The 22112-nt window shown below is 38.5% G+C and overlaps 1 protein-coding gene across 1 annotated transcript in view; it reads right to left on the bottom strand.

Moving 5' to 3' along the window:
* Window positions 1-107: 107 nt before the first annotated feature.
* Window positions 108-22112, bottom strand: part of LOC133640361 (uncharacterized) — an 83788-nt gene continuing 61783 nt past the window's right edge. The window contains exons 26-44 of the mRNA XM_062033733.1: window positions 18700-18821; window positions 18483-18623; window positions 18291-18374; window positions 18053-18220; window positions 15865-15967; window positions 12184-12317; window positions 10491-10577; window positions 10265-10418; window positions 9977-10188; window positions 9794-9908; window positions 6432-6637; window positions 4699-4813; window positions 4463-4632; window positions 4303-4397; window positions 2674-2804; window positions 658-844; window positions 444-585; window positions 257-356; window positions 108-175 (exon numbers count right to left, since the gene is read on the bottom strand). Coding sequence (XP_061889717.1) covers window positions 108-175; window positions 257-356; window positions 444-585; window positions 658-844; window positions 2674-2804; window positions 4303-4397; window positions 4463-4632; window positions 4699-4813; window positions 6432-6637; window positions 9794-9908; window positions 9977-10188; window positions 10265-10418; window positions 10491-10577; window positions 12184-12317; window positions 15865-15967; window positions 18053-18220; window positions 18291-18374; window positions 18483-18623; window positions 18700-18821 — 2534 coding nt within the window. The remainder of the gene's footprint in view (window positions 176-256; window positions 357-443; window positions 586-657; window positions 845-2673; window positions 2805-4302; window positions 4398-4462; window positions 4633-4698; window positions 4814-6431; window positions 6638-9793; window positions 9909-9976; window positions 10189-10264; window positions 10419-10490; window positions 10578-12183; window positions 12318-15864; window positions 15968-18052; window positions 18221-18290; window positions 18375-18482; window positions 18624-18699; window positions 18822-22112) is intronic.

Genomic DNA, 22112 nt, shown 5'->3' with positions numbered 1-22112 from the left:
GAAATAAACTTCTGGGCCATGCCAACATGGTTAGTATCATCAATGGGAATCCAAGCGTGATTTAAGCAGACCAGCACATGTCAGATTTAAAAATCACTTTTATTAAGTCAGTTTAGGAGTATGCATCCAGAAGAGACATGTCTGAGGCCGACATCAGAAGTGGCACGTCTTTGTTCTAGAAAGGAAGTCATTTTTACCGTGATCAGTCACAAAATGCCATTTTTTTTTTCACAGCTTGGTGAAAATCCCATCTTACCTTCGAGCAGGTAACCCTGGCTGGAACACCACCTCTTCCTGCAAGCTTCGCTCAAACTGTTTCGGGGGTCACAGATCTCCAGGTCACAGTGGACATAAAGCTGCAATGATGCACTCAGTTAACATCAGTCTCCATAAATACAAAACTGCCATAATTGTAGTTTGACATTGCAAGCTAAAATATTTACCTGCTTCTTTAAGGTATCCTGGTCTTGGGCAAAAACAAACATTTGGACCTCAAAGCGCTTGACGTGGGCCGGGTAAGTCACTCTGGCATCTTTCCACACAGGGTGGGAGACGACCCGGTGTGGATTAGTAGGGTTTGCACAGCTGGAAAGACAAGACCTGCTTACTCGACGAGTCACCACAACAAAAAGTACTTATGGTCTCCCCAAATTGTACCCGTTTATGATCAGATTCCATCTGGGCAGAGAGGTCCCGTCCTTGTTCTCGGTGGCCCAGCAGTTCTCCAGCTCCAGTGACACTTCAGGGGTTGTCCACCTCACGAGTTCCACCTCGAAATACAGCGGCTGCAGGTACTTTGATACGGGATAGTCCGAGGCGCCGTAAAATGCCTTGAACGAGTCATCTGAAATAGAACATGGTCGACAAAGAAGGCGGTTATTACTTCCAAGTACTCCGCCACCTTTGCGGCAGAACCTGAATATAAGTGCAGAGTCATGAATGAACGGGACATAGTCGTTCACTTACTCATTGCTGCCAGTGTTGGCTAAAACAATTACCGTATTTTTCGGTCTATAAGTCGCACCGGTCGAAAATGCATCATAAAGAAGGAAAAAAACATAAGTGGCACTGGAGTATAAGTCGCATTTTTTGGGGAAATTGATTTGATAAAACCCAACACCAAGAATAGACATTTGAAAGGCAATTTAAAATTAAAGCTGCAAGAAGCGTTGGTCGGGCCCGCATATTTGGCTGGTGCTAGTCCTAAGTGTCCCAATACTTTTGTCCAGTGGTAGTCCTGAGTGAGACCTACATAGAAGTTTGTTACATGTCTCTACGATATTCGTACTGGGAATTAGAGGAAGTTGTGTATGTGGTTTTTTTCTTTGAAGGTTCGTAAAATCACAACCGTAGCACTAACGCAAACTCTTTCGTCAACTTTTAATCAGAAGGGTTAATCTCTCTCCTGTAGTAGTTTGAACCCGAAACGACAAGCACGCTCAGGAGATAATGTTTGGTGACCACTTTTTACAAAAATTTAGTTTTGAAAGAGGGATTGCAAACTTCCTGTTGATTTTTGCTGAAAGATGTAAATCTATGAAATGTAGGTCTAGGTGAGACCTACATAAAGGTTTTTATTTCTGTGTTTTACTCAATATAGGTCATCAAATCTCAGCAACAAGCTGTAATATCTTACTGAGATCATTTAGGACCAAAACACTTAAAACAAGTAAAACACTCTAACATAAAATCTGCTTAGTGAGAAGGATGATCTTATCAGACAGAAAATAAGCAAATATCACCCTTATTTGAGATATTTAATCTTACTTAGATTTCAGTTTTTGCAGTGTATTCCGTACAATTGACCACTAAATGGTAACACCCCAATAAGTTTTTCAACTTGTTTTAGTCAGGGTCACTAAACACTGCATGAATATAGGGCAAAATTGCCCCAAAATGATACTTTGATGAAATAAAGGCATGTTTTAGTGTAAGGAGGGATGGGAATTGATAAGATTTTTCTGATTATATCAATATCAGCCAGAGTGGATCTGTGTTTGTGATCATCGAAAGGCACTAACCGCACTGCAAAAAGTCAGTGGTCAAAAACAAGAAAAAAATAAAAATTAGGGGTATTTTATTTGAACTAGGCAAAATTATCTGCCAATAGAACAAGAAAATTCGGCTGGTCAAGACTTTCCGAAACAAGTAAAATTAGCTAACCTCAATGAACCAAAACCTTTAAAACAAGTAAAACACTGGAACATAAAATCTGCTTAGCGAGAAGAATTATCTTATCAGACAGAAAATAAGCAAATATCACCCTTATTTGAGATATTTAATCTTACTTAGATTTCAGCTTTTGCAGTGTAGAGTCTATTCTATGAGCCTTATAATGCGGTGCGCCTTATATATGAACAAAGTTTTAAAATAGGCCATTCATTGAAAGTGCGCCTTAGTTCGGAAAATACGGTAACTGGACAGCACAGTTATCAGCTCTAATGGCGAGCTAAAACCACCATACACAATAGTAAAGACTCAAACGTGAAAGGTTTAAGAGTACCCGATTCAATTCAGTGAATGACAAATTTCTGATCACTAGTCAAGAGCCAAGAATTGTCCCATTTCTTGTTGCGGTCCACTGGCATTGGGTTGAAGTGATGAAGGACCAATACAGACTGCGCTACAGCAATACTCAGTATTTCAAAAAAGGTTCACGCATACCACACATACCTTTAGCGAGCCTCAGCTTCACTTGCCGCTCGCCTTTTGCGTTTTCTGCATACGGGCCGTTCCTGCGAGGCCTGGTTTGAAAGGTCATGGCGCGACTTGTGTTGACGTCGTAGGAGCAGGAAACCTTCAAACTTGGGGTGGGAAGAAGGCGTGTTTGTTAAACTAGCATTTCATTGGCTTAAAGGCCTACTGAAAGCCACTACTACCGACCAAGCAGTCTGATAGTTTATATATCAATGATGAAATCTTAACATTGCAACACATGCCAATACGACCGGGTTAACTTATAAAGTGCAATTTTAAACTTCCCGCTAAACTTCCGGTTGAAAACGTCTATGTATGATGACGTATGCGCGTGACGTCAATGGTTGAAACTGAAGTATTCGGACACCATTGAATCCAATACAAAAAGCAGTTTGCATCCCAAAATTCCACAGTATTCTGGACATCTGTGTTGGTGAATCTTTTGCAATTTGTTTAATGAACAATGAAGACTGCAAAGAAGAAAGCTGTAGGTAGGATCGGTGTATTAGCGGCTGGCTGCAGCAACACAACCAGGAGGAGTTTGACTTTGATAGCAGAAGCGCTATCCGACGCTAGCCGGCAACCGCACGGATGATCGGGTGAAGTCCTTCGTTGCTCCGTCGATCGCAGGTGAGCACGGTTGTTGAGCAGATGAGGGCTGGCTGGCGTAGGTGGATAGCTAATGTTTTTAGCATATCTCTGTGAGGTCCCGTTGCTAAGTTAGCTTCAATGGCGTTAGCAACAGCATTGTTAAGCTTCACCAGGCTGGAAAGCATTAACCGTGTAGTTACATGTCCATGGTTTAATAGTATTGTTGATTTTCTGTCTATCCTTCCAGTCAGGGGTTTATTTCTATCTGCAGTTAAGCACGATGCTATCATGTTAGCTCCGTAGCTAAAGAGCTTCCCCGATGTATTGTGGAGATAAAAGTCACTGAATGTCCATTTTGCGTTTTCGACTCTCATTTTCAAGAGGATATAGTATCCGAGATGGTTTAAAATACAAATCCGTGATCCACAATAGAAAAAGGAGAGAGTGTGGAATCCAATGAGCCCTTGTACCTAAGTTACGGTCAGAGCGAAAAAAGATGAGTCCTTCACTCGCGTTCCTCATCCACGAATCTTTCATCCTGGCTCAAATTAATGAGGTAATCGTCGCTTTCTCGGTCCGAATCGCTCTCGCTGCTGGTGTAAACAATGGGAAAATGTGAGCAGCCCTTCCTCCTGTGACGTCACGCTACTTCCGGTACAGGCAAGGCTTTTTTTTATCAGCGACCAAAAGTTGCGAACTTTATCGTCGATGTTCTCTACTAAATCTTTTCAGCAAAAACATGGCAATATCGTGAAATTATCAAGTATGACACAGAATGGATCTGCTATCCTCGTTTAAATAAAAAAAATTACATTTCAGTAGGCCTTTAAGGTGAGCTCAGCTTTTGTTAACATAAATGTAAAACAACTTATCACTTTTATAGCTTAAGATGTACTGCGTTTTAAGACTGGTGTAATTTTTTAATGGTCCCCTTGGCAAACTAATGGGTGGTACAAGGTTACACTGGAGGTTGTCATAACTCATGATTGCATTAAATAACCGAAATAAACTCACTCATACGCCGGCTCTTCTGGGTTGGCGCGTCCACTTTGTACAAGCACATCCGGCAGAGAGATTTCATTCTCATAGAGCATTTCGTTGGCCAAAAACTGCAGGGGGAGGAGACAAGTTGTCAGATTTGAACGATGAAGAATAAACCACATTAGCATGTTACCTTTCTGGTGGTTCCACATGTCTTGGCGGTGAAGACAAAATAAGCATAGCGGTCGTTGCTGTAGGATGGACGACAGGTGGGGTCCCTGAGGGTCAGCTGACGGGGGTTCAGACTGGGAACAGACTCCAGTTTGACCGCCAGAGCAGTCATGGTTCCATTGGGTAAACACTCTGAAAGTATTGAGACTAGTCAGTGTGGGCTGAGACTTTAAAGTAGCGTCAATCTGCAGAACCAACCGATTAGTGTGACGGGGAAACTACAAGTCAGAGTGAAGTCTTTCATTTTCTTCCTGGTATCTCGATTTTGCAAGCCGACATCAAGTCGGCCTTTGATGAACAACTCATCGATGGCCTGGAAAGATAGTTATTGAAAACCGTAATTGAAAACCGTAGCCGTTTAAGTTGGGGAATGGCATTGCGTCCCTTAAAGGCCTACTGAAATGAATTTTTTTTAATTTAAAAGGGGATAGCAGATTCATTCTATGTGTCATACTTTATCATTTCGTGATATTGCCATATTTTTGATGAAAGGATTTAGTAGAGAACGACGATAAAGATTGCAACTTTTGGTATCTAATAAAAAAAGCCTTGCCCCTACCGGAAGTAGCGTGACGTAGTCAGTTCGCCTCATATTTTCCTATGGTTTTCAATGCAGCTAGAGTGATTCGGACCGAGAAAACGACGATTACCCCATTAATTTGAGCGAGGATGAAAGATTCGTGGATGAGGAACGCTAGAGTGAAGGACTAGAATGCAGTGCAAGACATATCTTTTTTCGCTCTGACCGTAACTTAGGTACAAGCTGGCAGTTCAAATCCCAGCCGAGTCATACCAAAGACTATAAAAATGGGACCCATAACCTCCCTGCTTGGCACTCAGCAACAAAGGGTTGGAGTTGGGGGTTAAATCACCAAAATGATTCCCGGGCACGGCGCCGCTGCCCACTGCTCCCCAAGGGGATGGGACAAATGCAGAGGACAAATTTCACCACATCTAGTGTGTGACAATCATTGGTACTTTAATCTTAATCTCATTGGATTCCACACTCTCCCTTTTTCTATTGTGGATCACAGATTTGTATTTTAAACCACCTCGGATACTATATCCTCTTGAAAATGAGTCGAGAATGCGAAATGGACATTCACAGTGACTTTTATCTCCACGACAATACATCGACGAAACACTTTAGCTATGGAGCTAACGTGATAGCTTAACTGCATATAGAAATAAAATAAATCCCTAACTGGAAGGATATACAGAAGATCAATACTATTAAACCAGGGACATGTAAATACACGGTTAATGCTTTCCAGCCTGGCGAAGCTTAAAAATGCTGTTGCTAACGACGCCATTGAAGCTAACTTAGTATAACGGGACCTCACAGCCATGATAAAAACATTAGCACTCCACCTACACCAGCCAGCCCTCATCTGCGTTCCAGCGATCGACGGAAGGACGAAGGACTTCACCACGATCATCCGTGCGGTCGGTGGCTAGCGTCGGCTAGCGCGTCTGCTATCCGAGTCAAAGTCTTCCTGGTTGTGTTGCTGTAGTCCGCCGCTAATACATCGATCCCACCTACAACTTTCTTCTTTGCAGTCTTCATTGTTCATTAAACAAATTGCAAAAGATTCACCAACACAGATGTCCAGAATACTGTGGAATTATGAGATGAAAACAGAGCTTTTTTGTATTGGATTCAAAGGTGTACCAATACTTCTGTTTCACTGGCTACGTCACACGCATACGTCATCATCCAAAGACGTTTTTAACCGGAAGTTTAGCGGTAAATTTAAAATTGCACTTTATAAGTTAACCCGGCCGTATTGGCATGTGTTGCATTGTTAAGATTTCATCATTGATATATAAACTCAGACTGCGTGGTCGGTAGTAGTGGCTTTCAGTAGGCCTTTAAGGCAACCATACATACGCACCACGGGGCCAAGCCAGAAATCGTTGACTAAAAATACCTCAAAGACAACATCCTGCGATGTGAAGGGCACCACAACCCTGAAGTGGGTTCCGTTCTCCGTGAAGCCATATTCCTCAGCCAAGGTCTGCGTCAACGGGCGCATTCCAATAGTCGTTTGGAAGTTGGAGCCTTGGGTTCCGTACTGCACAAGAATGTAGAAGTCCTGGGAGTCGCAGGCGCCGCTGATGTAAGGTTGGACTGTGGCTTTAAAAGAAGCAGCACAGAAGACATGTCTTAAATCAGGGTGTTAAAGTGTAGCCCGTCAACCATTAGAAACCACATCCTAGATTAGAACATTGCACACAAAAAAGGGGTGATTTGGCTCAAATTTACCGAAATGTCCGACAACCATTCCATCACAATTGTATGCTGCAGCTGTCACATATACTGTAATATTGTCGTCATGTGCGTACATGGTAATTGTTATATTTTGTATATGAGACATAATATATCAGTATATATAATATAATGTACATATATTATGTAATTACATATATATGTTATATCGCTATATTTAGTCTATTTATACCTGCATTGTCCTTTCCATCCTTACACTTTTCCATCCTTTGTAACTGAGCTACTGTGTGGAACAATTTCCCTTGTGGATCATTAAAGTTTGTCTAAGTCAGGGGTGTCCAAACTTTTTCCACTGAGGGCCGCACACGGAAAAATTAAAGCATGTGGGGGCCATTTTGATATTTTTCATTTTCAAACTATAACAAAATATATGCATTTTTTTATTTTACCTTTAGGGGTCCCGGGGACCATATAGGGTCTCAGTCATTAAAATGTTAAGTCAGATTTTTTTTAATTTTTTTTTTAAATTAACGCTTACAGTAAATCTCTATCAACTTCAAGTTGATATGAATACAAATTTAAAAAAGTTTTATGGCTTTTCTGTCAAAAACAACTTAGTTTTTAATAGTAAAACTGAAATATGCAGTATTTACTAATTAGAGCCCTAAAAGATCAATAATGCAGGACACCATTGATTTTAATTCTCATATTTTTTAGTAATCAGTGAGAAGATAAATAAAACAATCACTAAATATATTTGGGATCCAAAAGGTGCCCCACTCAAAGTGATACATTTTTATTAAGTGTTTAAAGTAAAAGAAAAACCTAAGTTACGAGATCAACTTCAAATATATATGTCAATTTTATGCTGGAACTATTTTGTTTGTTTTATGCGCTTTTGTCAAAGAAAACTTTTATGTTTTTATATGGCTACTACACAATATATGCAATATTTACCACAAAACATTTTAAAGTGAAATATTTGAAGTAATTGGAGCCCTGAAAATAATTCATTATAACATGGATTTTTTTTCATTATTTTTTTTTTTTTTGAGCATTGGCAAAAAAAGAAAACTACATGGCAGCTTTTGCGTCAACATTGCAACTTTCTCGTTAGATTTCACCTCATTCCACTTTTTTAATGTTCTTTTTACAATAGTATTTCCAGACTGTGGCGGGCCGGTAAACAATTAGCTGTGGGCCGCAAATTGCCCCCAGGCCACACTTTAGACACCCCTGATCTAAGTCTAAGTCAAGAACAAAATGTGCTGCAACGCCAGCATTTTTGTGTCTTACCATGTCCGGTCAAAGTTAACCAAGTTTATTACTACAACCTTCAATCCAGGCGTAATCATCTGGAATTAACTTTCACCAGCTCAGAGGCGATGCAGCATAAGGAAGGTACCTCTGATCAATGCGCCGCTATAAGTCAAGTCTTTAACATTATCGCTTATTACTTTAACCGGTCACATGATTAAATTGAGTATTTTTGGCAATGGGTGGAATAGTCAAGGCACCATTAACTCTATTGTTAGCTGACTTTAAGATTTAGAACATAGGAAAAACATGTCTTAAAGTGGATATGTAGCACCTTTTCTCTAGACTCTACATAGAGAAACCCATTTTCTACATCTTTAAAAGGGGAACTGCACGTTTTTGGAATATTGCCTGTCGTTCACAATCATGAAAGACATGAGCGATGGATTCCAATTAGACTTAAATAAGTCGGCTTACAGCAGAGCGCTACTGTTGTGCAATAAAATCCAATAACCATTCAAAAACTGTCAATACTCTACATTTCGTGACTTGACTGACCAAGTGTTGGTGATACTATTAGCACGAACGCAGACAAACTTTAGCAGTGCACTTGATTGAAACTTTAGTACACTGCAAAAAGTCAGTGTTCAAAAACCAGAATTTTTTTTTTACAAAAACGAGGGGTATTTTATTTGAACTAAGCAAAATTATCTGCCAATAGAAGAAAATTTGGCTTGTCAAGACTTTCCAAAACAAGTCAAATTAGCTAACCTCAATGAACCCAAAAATACCTTAAAATAAGTATATTCTCACTAATAACAAGTGCACTTATCTTGGTGGAAAACAAAATGAGACCTTTTTGCTCAAAATGTTGAAAAATATTCTTAAATGAAGTAAATGCTAGTGCCATTATCTTGATATAATGATATGCGCTCGGCATTACATTTCTTGAAACCAGCAAACTTGTACTAAAACTGATTTATTGTTCTTAATGGAAAAGCAACAAGGTAACCGCTTGTTACTCTCGGGGTCTCCTAACCGCTCAGGCAAAATCATATGGTCTAAAAATGCATTTTTCCATGGATAACATGACATCATCGCGCCAAGTGCGTGCTCTTTCAGTCAATTAGTGCGCATATATACAGCCCGGCCAAACTTTTATTTATTTATTTATTTTTAATTGTAATTTTGAGGAATTTCTCTGAATGTGCATGAACTATTTCTGTTCAAAATTGTTTGAAATGTTAAATATTAACTGTCAGTTTACTGTACTATGAGTACATATTTTCTATTGTTTCATTGAAAATAAAACAGCAAAGTCCATTTGGCTGTCATCTGTTTTAATTATGACAGTTGGGTCAAAATCATGATTTTTTTGTCATGCTTGAAGTAAGAAATTACTTTAAAAAAGTAGTTTTATACTTGTGAGTGTTGATGACACAGCTTTGCAACAGTTGATATTCTAGTTTCAAGCATGTTTTACCCAATATAGGTCATCAAATCTCAGCAACAAGCTGTAATATCTTACTGAGATCATTTAGGACAAAAACACCAACATAAAATCTGCTTAGACAGAAAATAAGCAAATATCACCCTTATTTGAGATATTTAATCTTGCTTAGATTTCAGTTTTTGCAGTGTGACAGTAGATTTTCAGACTGGAAATATAACCGATATGGTTCAGCGAATAAAATGTAACTATTCTTCTATGCCATTATACTGATACAGGTGTTCAGAACATACCTTTACTCAAATTGAGAATGAGGGCAGCAAGAGTTAGAGTTCATAAGTCTAATATGTACTTACCCATGACAGCCAATTTTGCTTCCAGATAAGCGGAGTAAGAAAGTGGTGCATAGTCTGGCAGGACCACCAGGCCGAAAGTCAGTTGTAGCGAGTAGACCACGTAGCCCATGTCTTTCTGTTAGGAACCACAGCGGGATTAGGACTTTTAAACATTGTACAGTCCAGAATACGAGCGAGACCGACCTTCTGTAGGACAACTTTGTCATCGAAAGGCACTTTGAGCGAGAAGAACTTCAATCCGCTGTCTTGAGCGTGATGCTCGTGCAGGTCAAAGCCTCGCACGCTGGAGTCCGCCGCCGACAAGACCTCCCCGACGAAGGTGATGTTGCGTAAAACCACATCCGGCGCGAAGGGCCCGAGAGTGACTTTGAAGGCCTTCTGCTCTGCAACAGTGTCTGTAGGCGGGGGGGGACACACCATGTGAGGTTTTTAGATTGCGTTTGCACACACCTGCGTGGCTTTGACACTCACTGTCCTGCACGTGCACGGAGTGGGAAACGGGCGGTGTCCTGATGGGGAGGAGGACTTTGTAGCGCGTGTCCTTATTGGTTGCGTCAGTCCACAGCAACTCAAGCATGGGCTCGATCACAAAGCAGACCAAGTACTGATCCTTCAGGACAAGACTCTGCAAAAAAAAAAAAAAAAAAAGTTTTAAATTGGACAAAATTATACATGAAAACCACATTTTTAAACCCACCTTTAAGAAACCACCTGGCGCCCTGATGGGAATATGCACCACGATGTACATGTGGTCGACAGTCAAGTTGTAGCCCCGAGCGGACACCTGTTAGAATAATTAAGTATATATTATCACACTAACTTTAGTATGCTTAAAGTCAGTTGCTTTAGTTATTGTGCTCAAGTTGGACTTTTCTAATCTGTGCAAGGACAAAGACTTCTTGTCTGAGGGGTGGCCTCAGCCGTAGATGTTATTTGTTTTAGCCCGCTAACAGCCAAGGACTTCAACAAAGATAAGACAGCACGCAGACGAAGCAGAGACTTCAAGGACCTCAACGAAGATAAAACACAGACGAAGCGGGGACAAGGCGAAATCACAAGGCCCCCCAGCACATTCTGTCACATATTGTGCGTCCTGGACCTGCTTTGCATAATATACAGTATGTGACCACTCCTTTTAGAGGCGGCCTTAGTATTGTTGACTGTGGAACTCCTGAATAAATAGAGGGACGCAGAGCGTAGGGCAAGACTGTGACTAAGTGTTCAGCTCCATGCGTTGTCCTCATGAGCTAAATTGAACTCTGATTGATTCCTTGCTTCTTGTCTGATTAATACAGCGGTTACCAACCTTTTTGAAACCAAGAGTTACTTCTTGGGTACGGATTAATGCGAAGGGCTACCAGTTTGATACACTTAGATAAATTGCCAGAAATAGCCAATTTGCTCAATTTACCTTTAACATTATGTTAATGATATTTACACTTAATTGAATGGTTTAAAAGAGGAGAAAACAAGAAAAAAGACAATTACATTTTGAAACAGTTTCTTCAATTTCGACTCTTTAAAATTCAAATGAAAAGGAGAAAAACTAGCTAATTTGAATCTTTTTTTAAAAATTTAAAAAATAATTTATGGAACATTAGTCATTTTTCTTGATTAAGATTAATTTTAAAATTTTGATGACATGTTTTAAATAGGTTAAAATCCAATCTGCACTTTGTTAGAATTTAACAAATTGGAACAAGCTATATTTCTAACAAAGACAAATCATTTGTTCTAGATTTTCCAGAACAAAAACTTTAAAAGAAATTCAAAAGACTTTGAAATAAGATTTAAATTTGATTCTACAGATTTTCTAGATTAGCCAGAATAATTTTTTTGAATTTTAATAAGTTTGAAGAAATATGAAATATTCTTTGTTGAAAAAACAGAAGCTAAAATGAATTAAATTAAAATGTATTTATTATTCTTTACAATAGAAAAACTAAATTTACTTGAACATTTAAATTGTCAGGAAAGAAGAGGAAGGAATTTAAAAGGTAAAAAGGTATGTGTTTAAAAATCCTAAAATCATTTTTAAGGTTGTATTTTTTCTCTAAAATTTTTTTGTGGAAGTTATAAGAAGCAAAGTAAAAAAATTAATTAATTTATTTAAACAAGTGAAGACTAATTCTTTAAAATATTTTCTTGGATTTTCAAATTCTATTCGAGTTTTGTCTCAGAATTAAAAATGTCAGGCAAAGCGAGACCAGCTTGCTAGTAAATACAATTTAAAAAATAGAGGCAGCTCACTGGTAAATGCTGCTATTTGAGCTATTTTTAGAACAGGCCAGCGGGCGACTCATCTGGTCCTTACGGGCGACCTGGTGCCCGCGGGCACCGTGTTGGTGACCGCTGTTAATAGATGTCATCAGTGCTTGAACCTGACACACCTCGGCGGCGTCCAGCCGCATTCCGTCGATGCCCATGTGCACCTCCTGGAGTCGGACTTGGTCGGAGGAAATGAGCGGGTCGATACGGGTGGGCAGGAACCAGCTGATCAGGTCTTCTGTGATGTAGACACTACCTAGAAGGAAGAACAATTCAAGAGCATGCATCAAATTCCTATTGAATTCAATTTAAAAAGACAGTACAGAATAGCCAGTGGCTTGCAGTATTGTCAAACTACGATTTCTAGTAGCAACACATTGTGTCAGGAAAAAAATCCTTGGCAGAACCTAAAGCCAAATTACAACCACGGGCCAGTAAAGACTTTGTAAAAAGAAAACACCCATTTTCCCTGGACCTGACCCACATCCAGTAGTTTAAAATCTGGCCTTCAAAACAGTCTTTTCCTTGTGAATGTAAATTATATTAACTAGAGATGTCCGAGAATGGCTTTTTTGCCGATATTGTCCAACTCTTAATTACCGATCGATATATATAGTCGTGGAATTAACACATTATGCCTAATTTTGTTTATTATGCCCTGCTGGATGCATTAAACAATGTAAAAGTTTTCTAAAATAAATCAACTCAAGTTATGGAAAAAAATGCCAATTATTGAAGTCAAAGTGCATTATTTTTTTTTAAACATGCCTCAAAACAGCAGCTTGGAATTTGGGACATGCTCTTTTAGAGAGCATGAGGAGGTTGAGGTGGGCGGGGCTGAGGAGGGCATATTGTAGCGTCCCGGAAGAGTTAGTGCTGCAAGGGGTTCTGGGTATTTGTTCTGTTACGGTGCGGATGTTCTCCCGAAATGTGTTTGTCATTCTTGTTTGGTGTAGGTTCACAGTGTGGCGCATATTTGTAACAGTGTTGAAGTTGTTTATACGGACACCCTCAGTGTGACCTGTATGGCTGTTGACCAAGTATGCATTGCATTCACTTGTGTGAAAAGCCGTAGATATTATGTGACTGGGCCGGCACGCGAAGGCAGTGCCTTTAAGGTTTATTGGCCCTCTGTACTTCTCCCTACGTCCGTGTACACAGCAGCGTTTTAAAAAGTCATGAATTTTACTTTTATAAACCGATAATTTCCGATATTACATTTTATAGCATTTATCAGCCGATAATATCAGCAGTCCGATAGTATCGGACATCTCTAATTATTATGATTATTTCTGAGTCTCATTTGCAAGTATTACTTTGCATGCAGTTGCAATTCCAAGACATTAGATGGCAGTAGTTTATAGACTACAGTGTGTTTCCTACTTGGGGTGTAGTCTTTGCCATTAAGCTGAATATATTATTTTGTTGCGCTCTAAAAAGTGTAAAAACTCTAAGTATTGAATTTGATTGTAACATGTCTCTAAGGTTTATTGGCCCTCTGTACTTCTCCCTACATCCGTGTACACAGCGGCGTTTCAAAAAGTCATACATTTTACTTTGATACCGATAATTTTAAAGCATTTATCGGCAGTCCGATATTATCAGACATCCCTAGTATTAACTTTTGAAAATTTGACACTTCTGTATTAAATACAAAAGCAAATTGCCAATTTTTATTTATTTTATAAATTGGACAGGAACACCGGGTGTCCACCAACATAGACTAGGGTTTATCACATGTGTCAAACTCAAGGCCCGGGGGCCACATCTGGCCCGCCCCATTATTCTTTGTGGCCTGCGATTGCCTGGAAAGAATGTGCATCAACTTCATGGATTAATGTATCTAAATTTTGACAGAAAAAGCTACAGTAGGGAAGGGATTTATACGGCCCCATTCCTGGGTGGATCTCGCATGAGAGGAAGAGGGGTTAATCATTTTCCAATGCAGTCTGCTGGAAGTGAGGGAAAGCGCCACTCTACATAGCAGCTGACTGTGTGGTCTCAAAGTTGGAACGGCGGTTAAAATGGATAGTGCATTACCGCATTTCGTCACGTTTCCTGTGTCAGGTAAACCAAATAGTGCCTTCTCAATCCTGTTCCTACTGCATTTCTTGACTTTGTGTCATTCAAACTCTTTTTATGAAAGTTCTACACTAGCTGAACTTAAGTTGTCACTTAACTTTTGATTCCAAAGCAGGTTTTCCATTAAACTATGGTAAGTAATATGACATGGCCCTCCAAGGGCTTTGGTATCTGCAATGTGGCCCACGCTGAAAATGTGTTTGAAACCCCCCTTGCTCTAGAAAGCTGGCAAGAAAAAATATATAAAAAATTCTCAGCTGTGGTCCGTATGGACCGCAGAAATACTTTGTTGTAGTATTTTCCACCACTTGATGCAGTAATAACGAGCAGAAGTCTGGCACTATAGTCAGAAGCTTAAAGACAAAAATTATGACTAAATTCATAAAGCTGCACTTTCATTTTATTGACAGGTTATGAAACATTACATTTAGTGAAGCACAAAATGTATATTATATGTGCCGTATATTTAGTTAGGACCTTTTCCCCCTTTAATCAGTTTGATCTAAATGTAAGGTTTATGTGTTAATATATTTGTGATTAACACTGCAAAAACTGAAATCTATGCAAGATTAAATATCTCAAAGGGTGATATTTGCTTATTTTCTGTCTAAGATAATTCTCACTAAGCAGATTTTATGTTAGTGTTTGTCCTAAATGATCTCAGTAAGATATTACAGCTTGTTGCTGAGATTTGATGACCTATATTGAGTAAAACATGCTTGAAACTAGAATATCAACTGTTGCAAAGCTGTGTCATCAACACTCACAAGTATAAAACTACTTTTTTAAAGTAATCATTTCTTATTTAAAGCATGAAAAAAAAAATCATGATTTTGACACAATCGTGTCTCATAATTAAAACAGATGACAGCCAAATGGACTTTCAGTTTTATTTTTAATGAAATAGAAATTACTTACTCTTAGTAGTACAATAAACTGACAGTTAATACTTGAACATTTCTAACAATTTGACAGAAATTGTTCATGCTCATTCAGATAAATTCTTCAAAATTACAATTAAAAAATGTTTGGCCGGGGGCCGGGCTGTATATACGCGCACTAATTGACTGAAAGTGCACGCACTTGATGCGATGATGTCATGTTATCCATGGAAAAATGCATTTTTAGACAATATGATTTGCCTGAGCGGCTAGGAGACCCCGAGAGGAACAAGCGGTTGCCTTAGAAATGAAGAACAATTAGTTTTTAGTGTAAATTTGCTGGTTTCAAGAAATGTAATGCCGAGCGCATATCATTATGTCAAGATAATGGCACTAGCATTTACTTCATTTAAGAATATTTTTCAACATATTGAGCAAAAAGGTCTTTTTTTTTAACAAGAAAAGTGCACTTATTAGTGAGAATATACTTATTTTAAAGGTATTTTTGGGGTTCATAGAAGTTAGCTAATTTTACTTGTTTTGGAAAATCTTGACAAGCCAAATTTTCTTGTTCTATTGACAGATAATTTTGCTTAGTTCAAATAAAGTACCCATCATTTTTGAACACTGACTTTTTGCAGTGCACATGTTTCATATCATCACAAGGTTGTAAACTAAGTAGGTTATTGAATAACAATAATTAATAATTGAGTGTTAATGGAAAAGTTAAACCCCTGGACTACATAAGCCTAATCTTGTGTTGCCATAGCAATGACAAACAGTCACCCAATACAAGCCAGTGTACACTTTGACTTGATGCTCTAGTCCAAAATGAGTTACCTTCAAGGGTAGGGCAAGCAGCTGCTGCGTCAATTTCAGTTGTGAGCCACTTCTTTTTGAAGACGGTGGTGGTTTGCAGCACAGACATGGGCACACCCGCGACCTGTAGGGGGAACACCACATGTCAGAGGCAAGTGGTGCATGTTGGCTAAGGTTACACAAGCGCGAAAGAAAGACCATCCCCACATTTTATGAGCCAAACGAAGTTGAGAAATGTAACTTTAAAAGAATTCTAAACATTAGTAATTTACCAAAATGAAGCACTCACCACACTGAGGTTAGCAGTTTTACTTCTTAAACCAAAAAGTGAAGTTCACTAACCCATAAACTCCTAGTAAGCTTCCACCCCCCAACTAAACATGCAGACCCTCCACTAATTTGCGATGTCACCCATTCTACCAAACCCCACAAATTATGCACAGCCTTGCAACTTTACCACACGTTTAACAAATGACAGATTAGCCAATCAAATCAATTTAAGATTTTGATTTTACAATTCCTATCTGCTCAAATATCATCCTTCCGTAGAGCCCATACCTACTTCCCGACCCTGGAGCTAAGCCTTCTGCAAAGTGTACATAAACACTTCCAGGTGCACTGCAAAAACTGAAATCTAAGTAAGATTAAATATCTCAAATAAGGGTGATATTTGCTTATTTTCTGTCTGATAAGATCATTCTTCTCACTAAGCAGATTTTATGTTAGAGTGTTTTACTTGTTTTAAGTGTTTTGTCCTAAATGATCTCAGTAAGATATTACAGCTTGTTGCTGAGATTTGATGACCTATATTGAGTAAAACATGCTTGAAACTAGAATATCAACTGTTGCAAAGCTGTGTCATCAACACTCACAAGTATAAAACTACTTTTTTAAAGTAATTTCTTACTTCAAGCATGAAAAAAAAAAAATCATGATGTTATGGCACTAGCATTTAAGAACATTTTTCAACATTGAGAAAAAAAGGTCTATTTGTTTTTCTACCAAGAAAAGTGCACTTATTAGTGAGAATATACTTATTTTAAGGTATTTTTGGGTTCATTGAGGTTAGCTAATTTCACTTGTTTTGGAAAGTCTTGACAAGCCAAATGTTCTTTTTCTATTGGCAGATAATTTTGCTTAGTTAAAGTAAAATACCCCTAATTTTTGTATTTTTTTCCCTTGTTTTGAACACTGACTTTTTGCAGTGCACTTCTGTAAAATCTTGCATGCAAGTTTAAAAAAAGCCTGCCAATGCAAATTCAGCAATTTACAACTATCAAACAAGTCTTAGGGACAGACTATGCAAAGTAAACTTGGATTTTTTTCATCAAGTTGCCACACCTCCCCTGAAACCTGAGTTGAGCGGTTTGAGCAGACCGTAAAGGCCACACTGCAAAAAGTGAAATCTAACTAAGATGAAATATCTCAAATAAGGGTGATGTTTGCTTATTTTCTGTCTGATAAGAATTCTTCTCACTAAGCAGATTTTATGTTAGAGTGTTTTACTTGTTTTAAGGGTTTTGGTCCTAATTGATCTCAGTACGATATTACAGCTTGTTGCTGAGATTTTATGACTGATATTGAGTAAAACATGCTTAATAATAGATTTTATTTGTAAAAAGCACTTTCCATTGAGTAAACAACCTCAAAGTGCTACAGTGTATTAAAAAAAAAAAAAAGATTAAAAAAAAAACTAGAACAGCCTAATAGCTACAACTAGTATGCATATATCTAAAAAAGGCTTTTTTAAAAGCATCCACAGTCTGTGGTGCCCTCAGGTGACCAGGGAGAGCGGCTTGAAATTAGAATATCGACTGTTGCAAAGCTGTGTCATCACTCAAGTATAAAACTACTTTTTTTAAAGTAATAATTTCTTACTTCAAGCAGGAAAAAAAAACATGATGCCGAGCGCATATCATTATGTCAAGATAATGGCACTAGCATTTACTTCATTTAAGAATATTTTTCAACATATTGAGCAAAAAGGTCTTTTTTTTCTACCAAGAAAAGTGCACTTAGTGCGAATATACTTATTTTAAAAGGTATTTTTGGTTAGCTAATTTGACTTGTTATGGAAAGTCTTGAAGCCACATTTTCTTGTTCTATTGGCAGATAATTTTGCTTAGTTCAAATAAAATACCCCTCATTTTTGTATTTTTTTTTTCTTGTTTTTGAACACTGACTCCTTGCAGTGCACCAATCCACTCACGTGTTGGATGTAGGTGTCAGGCGCGGACTTGGAGCTTCGCAGGACGAGTCTCGTTGGCGTCTTTGCGACCCTGTAGCCGTGCTTCTGGGCCTCCATCAGACTCATCTTTTTCTCCTCGGGGGTGTTTAAAATCAGCGTGGAGATTTTGTATCCGGGGTCCATCAGAGTCTTATGCAAGGAAAGGCAGTTAACACCACTTTGTTTTTTTTAAATACAAAGGCCAAACAGTTGATCTAACCTCAGCAGCTCGCCGAGGCTCAGCAAAGCTGGGGGCGGTCCCTGGCAGGGCGTAATCATCTGAAACGACCCTTTTCACGGACACCTAGAAATGAGCTCACGCTATAAGCGGCCATCCATCTCTCGTCGTGTCCTCTGCTGTGACATCTAATGTGGCAGCCTTGACGCTCAGCCCCGTGATGCGTTCACTTACCTCCATATAGTTGCGGTCACAGATTATTTCCCTGAAGGCGGGCGCGCCATAGCTGCAGGTTTCAGCCACCTGGTACACCTCTTCTTGAACCATTTGGTTGCCGTAGAGTCTGAGGTTTAACACAGTCCTGAATGAATCCCCCTATAGCACAAAAAACAAACATAAGGACCACCATCTCAGACACGGCCTTTCAAAATAAGAGTTGCATCGCCGTTACCGTATTTTGAGCAAAACAGTTTTGAATGGAGGCGTAGATCAGGATGGTTTCTTGTTGGTTGTAGGTCAGACTGAAGCCGCACTGTGTCGCCAAACTTTGTGTGAGCTTATAGGCAGAGTTACCTTAAAATAAGGAAAAACAAACCATTACATGTGGGGAAAACAAAGACCAGTAACACTTTAGTATGGGGAACATATTCCACCATTAATTAGTTGCTTAACATGCAAATTAGTAACATATTGGCTCTTAGTCATTAAGTACTTATTAATGCCTTATTATACAAGCAGTAAGCCATTAACTAAGTCTTCCCTCAATAACCTCAGAATTATTGCTTATTAGTAACCCTAACATTTCCCTAGTGTCCAAATACCTAAGTCTTTGCATGTTCATAAGCAACTAATTAATGGTAGAATATGTTCCCCATACTAAAGTGTTACCAAGGGTATCCCGGGATCCCAAGCAAGAACATCCAAAAGCTGCAATACATACAGAATAGTGCTGCTAGGATCCTGATGTGTGGAAATACAACCACATCACACCAATTCTCAAATCCCTTCACTGGCTTCCTGTTCCACTCAGGATGGAATACAAAGTCTCCCTACTAACCCACCAGTGCCTCCATGGAAATGCCCCCCTCTACCTCAAAGAACTACTCACCCCCAAATCCTCCACTCCGGACAGGCTAACCTCCTCCAACCTCTGAGGACAAAGCTACGAACTATGGGAGACCGGACTTTCTGACCACCTGAGGGTACCACAGACTGTGGATGCTTTTAAAAAAGGCTTAAAAACCTTTTTTTTTAAAAAAAAAAAAAAAGCCTTTTTATAGATATATGCATACTAGTTCTAGGTATTAGGCTGTTCTAGTTTTTATTTTTTTAATTATTTTTCAATACACTGTAGCACTGAGGTTGTTTGCTCAATGTAAAGTGCGATTTAAAAATAAAATCTATTATCACTATTATAAAAGACCAAATCTGGGATTACGTGTGCGATGAATGCCCTCTGAAGTGAAGTGAAGTGAATTATATTTATATAGCGCTTTTTCTCTAATGACTCAAAGCGCTTTACATAGTGAAACCCAATATCTAAGTTACATTTAAACCAGTGTGGGTGGCACTGGGAGCAGGTGGGTAAAGTGTCTTGCCCAAGGACACAACGGTAGTGACTAGGATGGCGGAAGCTGGAATCGAACCTGGAACCCTCAAGTTGCTGGCACGGCCACTCTACCAACCGAGCTATACCTGCAATAAATGCATGCTTTGTGCAATTTCCACTCTACCTAAAATGGACAAGTGGGATTCTGACATGACCCCATGCTATTGTTTGAATGAGTCATGTTGGAAAAAAATAATTAAAAAGTGTTCAAAAACAGAAAAAAAAATACAAAAGTTAGGGGCATTTTACTTGAACAAAGCACAATTATCTGCCAATAGAACAAGAAAATTTGGCTTGTCAAGACTTTCCAAAACAAGTAAAATTAGCTAACTTCAATGAACCCCAAAATACCTTAAAATAAGTATATTCTCACTAATAACAAGTGCACTTTTCTTGGTAGAAAAGACCTTTTTGCTCAATATGTTGAAAAATATTCTTTAAGTAAATGCTAGTGCCATTATCTTGACATAATGATATGCGCTCGGCTTTACATTTTCCCATCGATAACATGCGTGCTCTGTCAATTAGTGCGCAAAGAATATATATATATATATATATATATATATATATATATATATATATATATATATATATATATATATATATATATATATATATATTACAATAAAAAATATTTAGTTGGGGCCAGGGTGTGTGTGTGTGTGTGTGTGTGTCTATATAAATAAAAAATTGTATTGTAATTTTGAATTTCTGAATGTGCATAAACTATGTTCAAAGTTGTTTGAAATGTCACATGTTAAATGTTTAAATATTAACTGTCAGTTTACTGTACTGTGCCAACTGTACTACTATACGAGTATGCATGTTCTCTTGTTTCATTGAAAATAAAACAGCAAAGTCCATTTGGCTGTCATCCGATTTAATTATGAGTCATGATTTCTTATTTCCTGCTTGAAGTAAGAAATTACTTTAAAAAAGTAGTTTTATACTTGTGAGTGTTGACAGCTTTGCAACAGTTTATATCTAGTTTCAAGCATGTTTTACTCAATATCGGTCATCAAATCTCAGCAACAAGCTGTAATATCTTACTGAGATCATTTAGGACCAAGACCCTTAAAACACTATAACATAAAATCTGCTTAGTGAGAAGAGTTATCTTATCAGACAGAAAATAAGCAAATATCACCCTTATTTGAGAAATGTAATTAGATTTCAGTTTTTGCAGTGTAAACCACATAAGATGTAGGGCCTGATTTACTAAAATGCAAATATCACATGCTAAACAGTGCAATCTACTGCACAGTCATGTTATGTGTGGCGTTCTGCCAACAGCACCCATGTACTACTTTTTAAAAATGGGCATTTTAGAAGCAGTCAGGTGCAGCCATAATGAAACCCACTTTTATGTGCTGCAGATGCACTCATGGAGGAGCTACACTTACTGAGATCAAAACGCAAAAAAAAGCATACTTCAAGAAGTTCATGGATGTAAATATATATTCTAAATCAGGTGTGTCAGTCATTTTAGCTCAGGGGTCACATGGAGGGAAATCTATTCCCACGTGGGCCAGACAAGTAAGATCATGGCATGATATAGGACAAGTTCAGATTGTTTCGTTTTACTTCGGCCCAAAATGGAACAAGCAAGTAATCCTCTTGACAAAACACTGCAAGATAGTTCAATTCTGAAGGGAAAATTGGTGGAGTTTCAAAACCATGAACAATCAATTTAGACTTAATCTCAGTGTATCTGCAAAGCCAGGCCTGGGCAATCATTTTGACTCGGGGCCCACATTTAGAGAAAAAAAAATGTCTGGGGCCGGTATATCTATTTTTTTAGGAACACTAATACAAAACCTCACAATAATGTCTGATTGAATGCTTAAAAATTTTATGACGACCTCCCTAAAAAAACAATGGAATTTTTACATTTTTCTATGAATGATAAAACACGGAATATTGACAAAATATGACTGTCACACCCCTGACATATTTTACAATCAAGTGAAACGCAACAAACTGAAATATGAACGTGAAGGGTACAAAATAAACCCACCTACAATCTGATATTTGCTGGATTTCCCCCAGGGATCAATAATGTACTTTCTATACATAGCTAAGCTTTAGAACCTTGTGAAAATCTCCTTGCGCGTCTGTGGAAAGTCTTCCCGCCCACACTGCTTGGTGCCTCGTCTGAGCTGCTGTGACGTAGATGGCCATAGTAACTAATTATATTACCATAGTAACTAGTATATCATCCATAAGCACAGATTCCAACCATTGAAGGACTTTGT

The sequence above is a fragment of the Entelurus aequoreus genome, linkage group LG23 (genome assembly GCF_033978785.1).
Source record: "Entelurus aequoreus isolate RoL-2023_Sb linkage group LG23, RoL_Eaeq_v1.1, whole genome shotgun sequence".
NCBI classification, from domain to species: domain Eukaryota; kingdom Metazoa; phylum Chordata; class Actinopteri; order Syngnathiformes; family Syngnathidae; genus Entelurus; species Entelurus aequoreus.
This window is presented reverse-complemented; position numbering and strand designations above follow the sequence as displayed.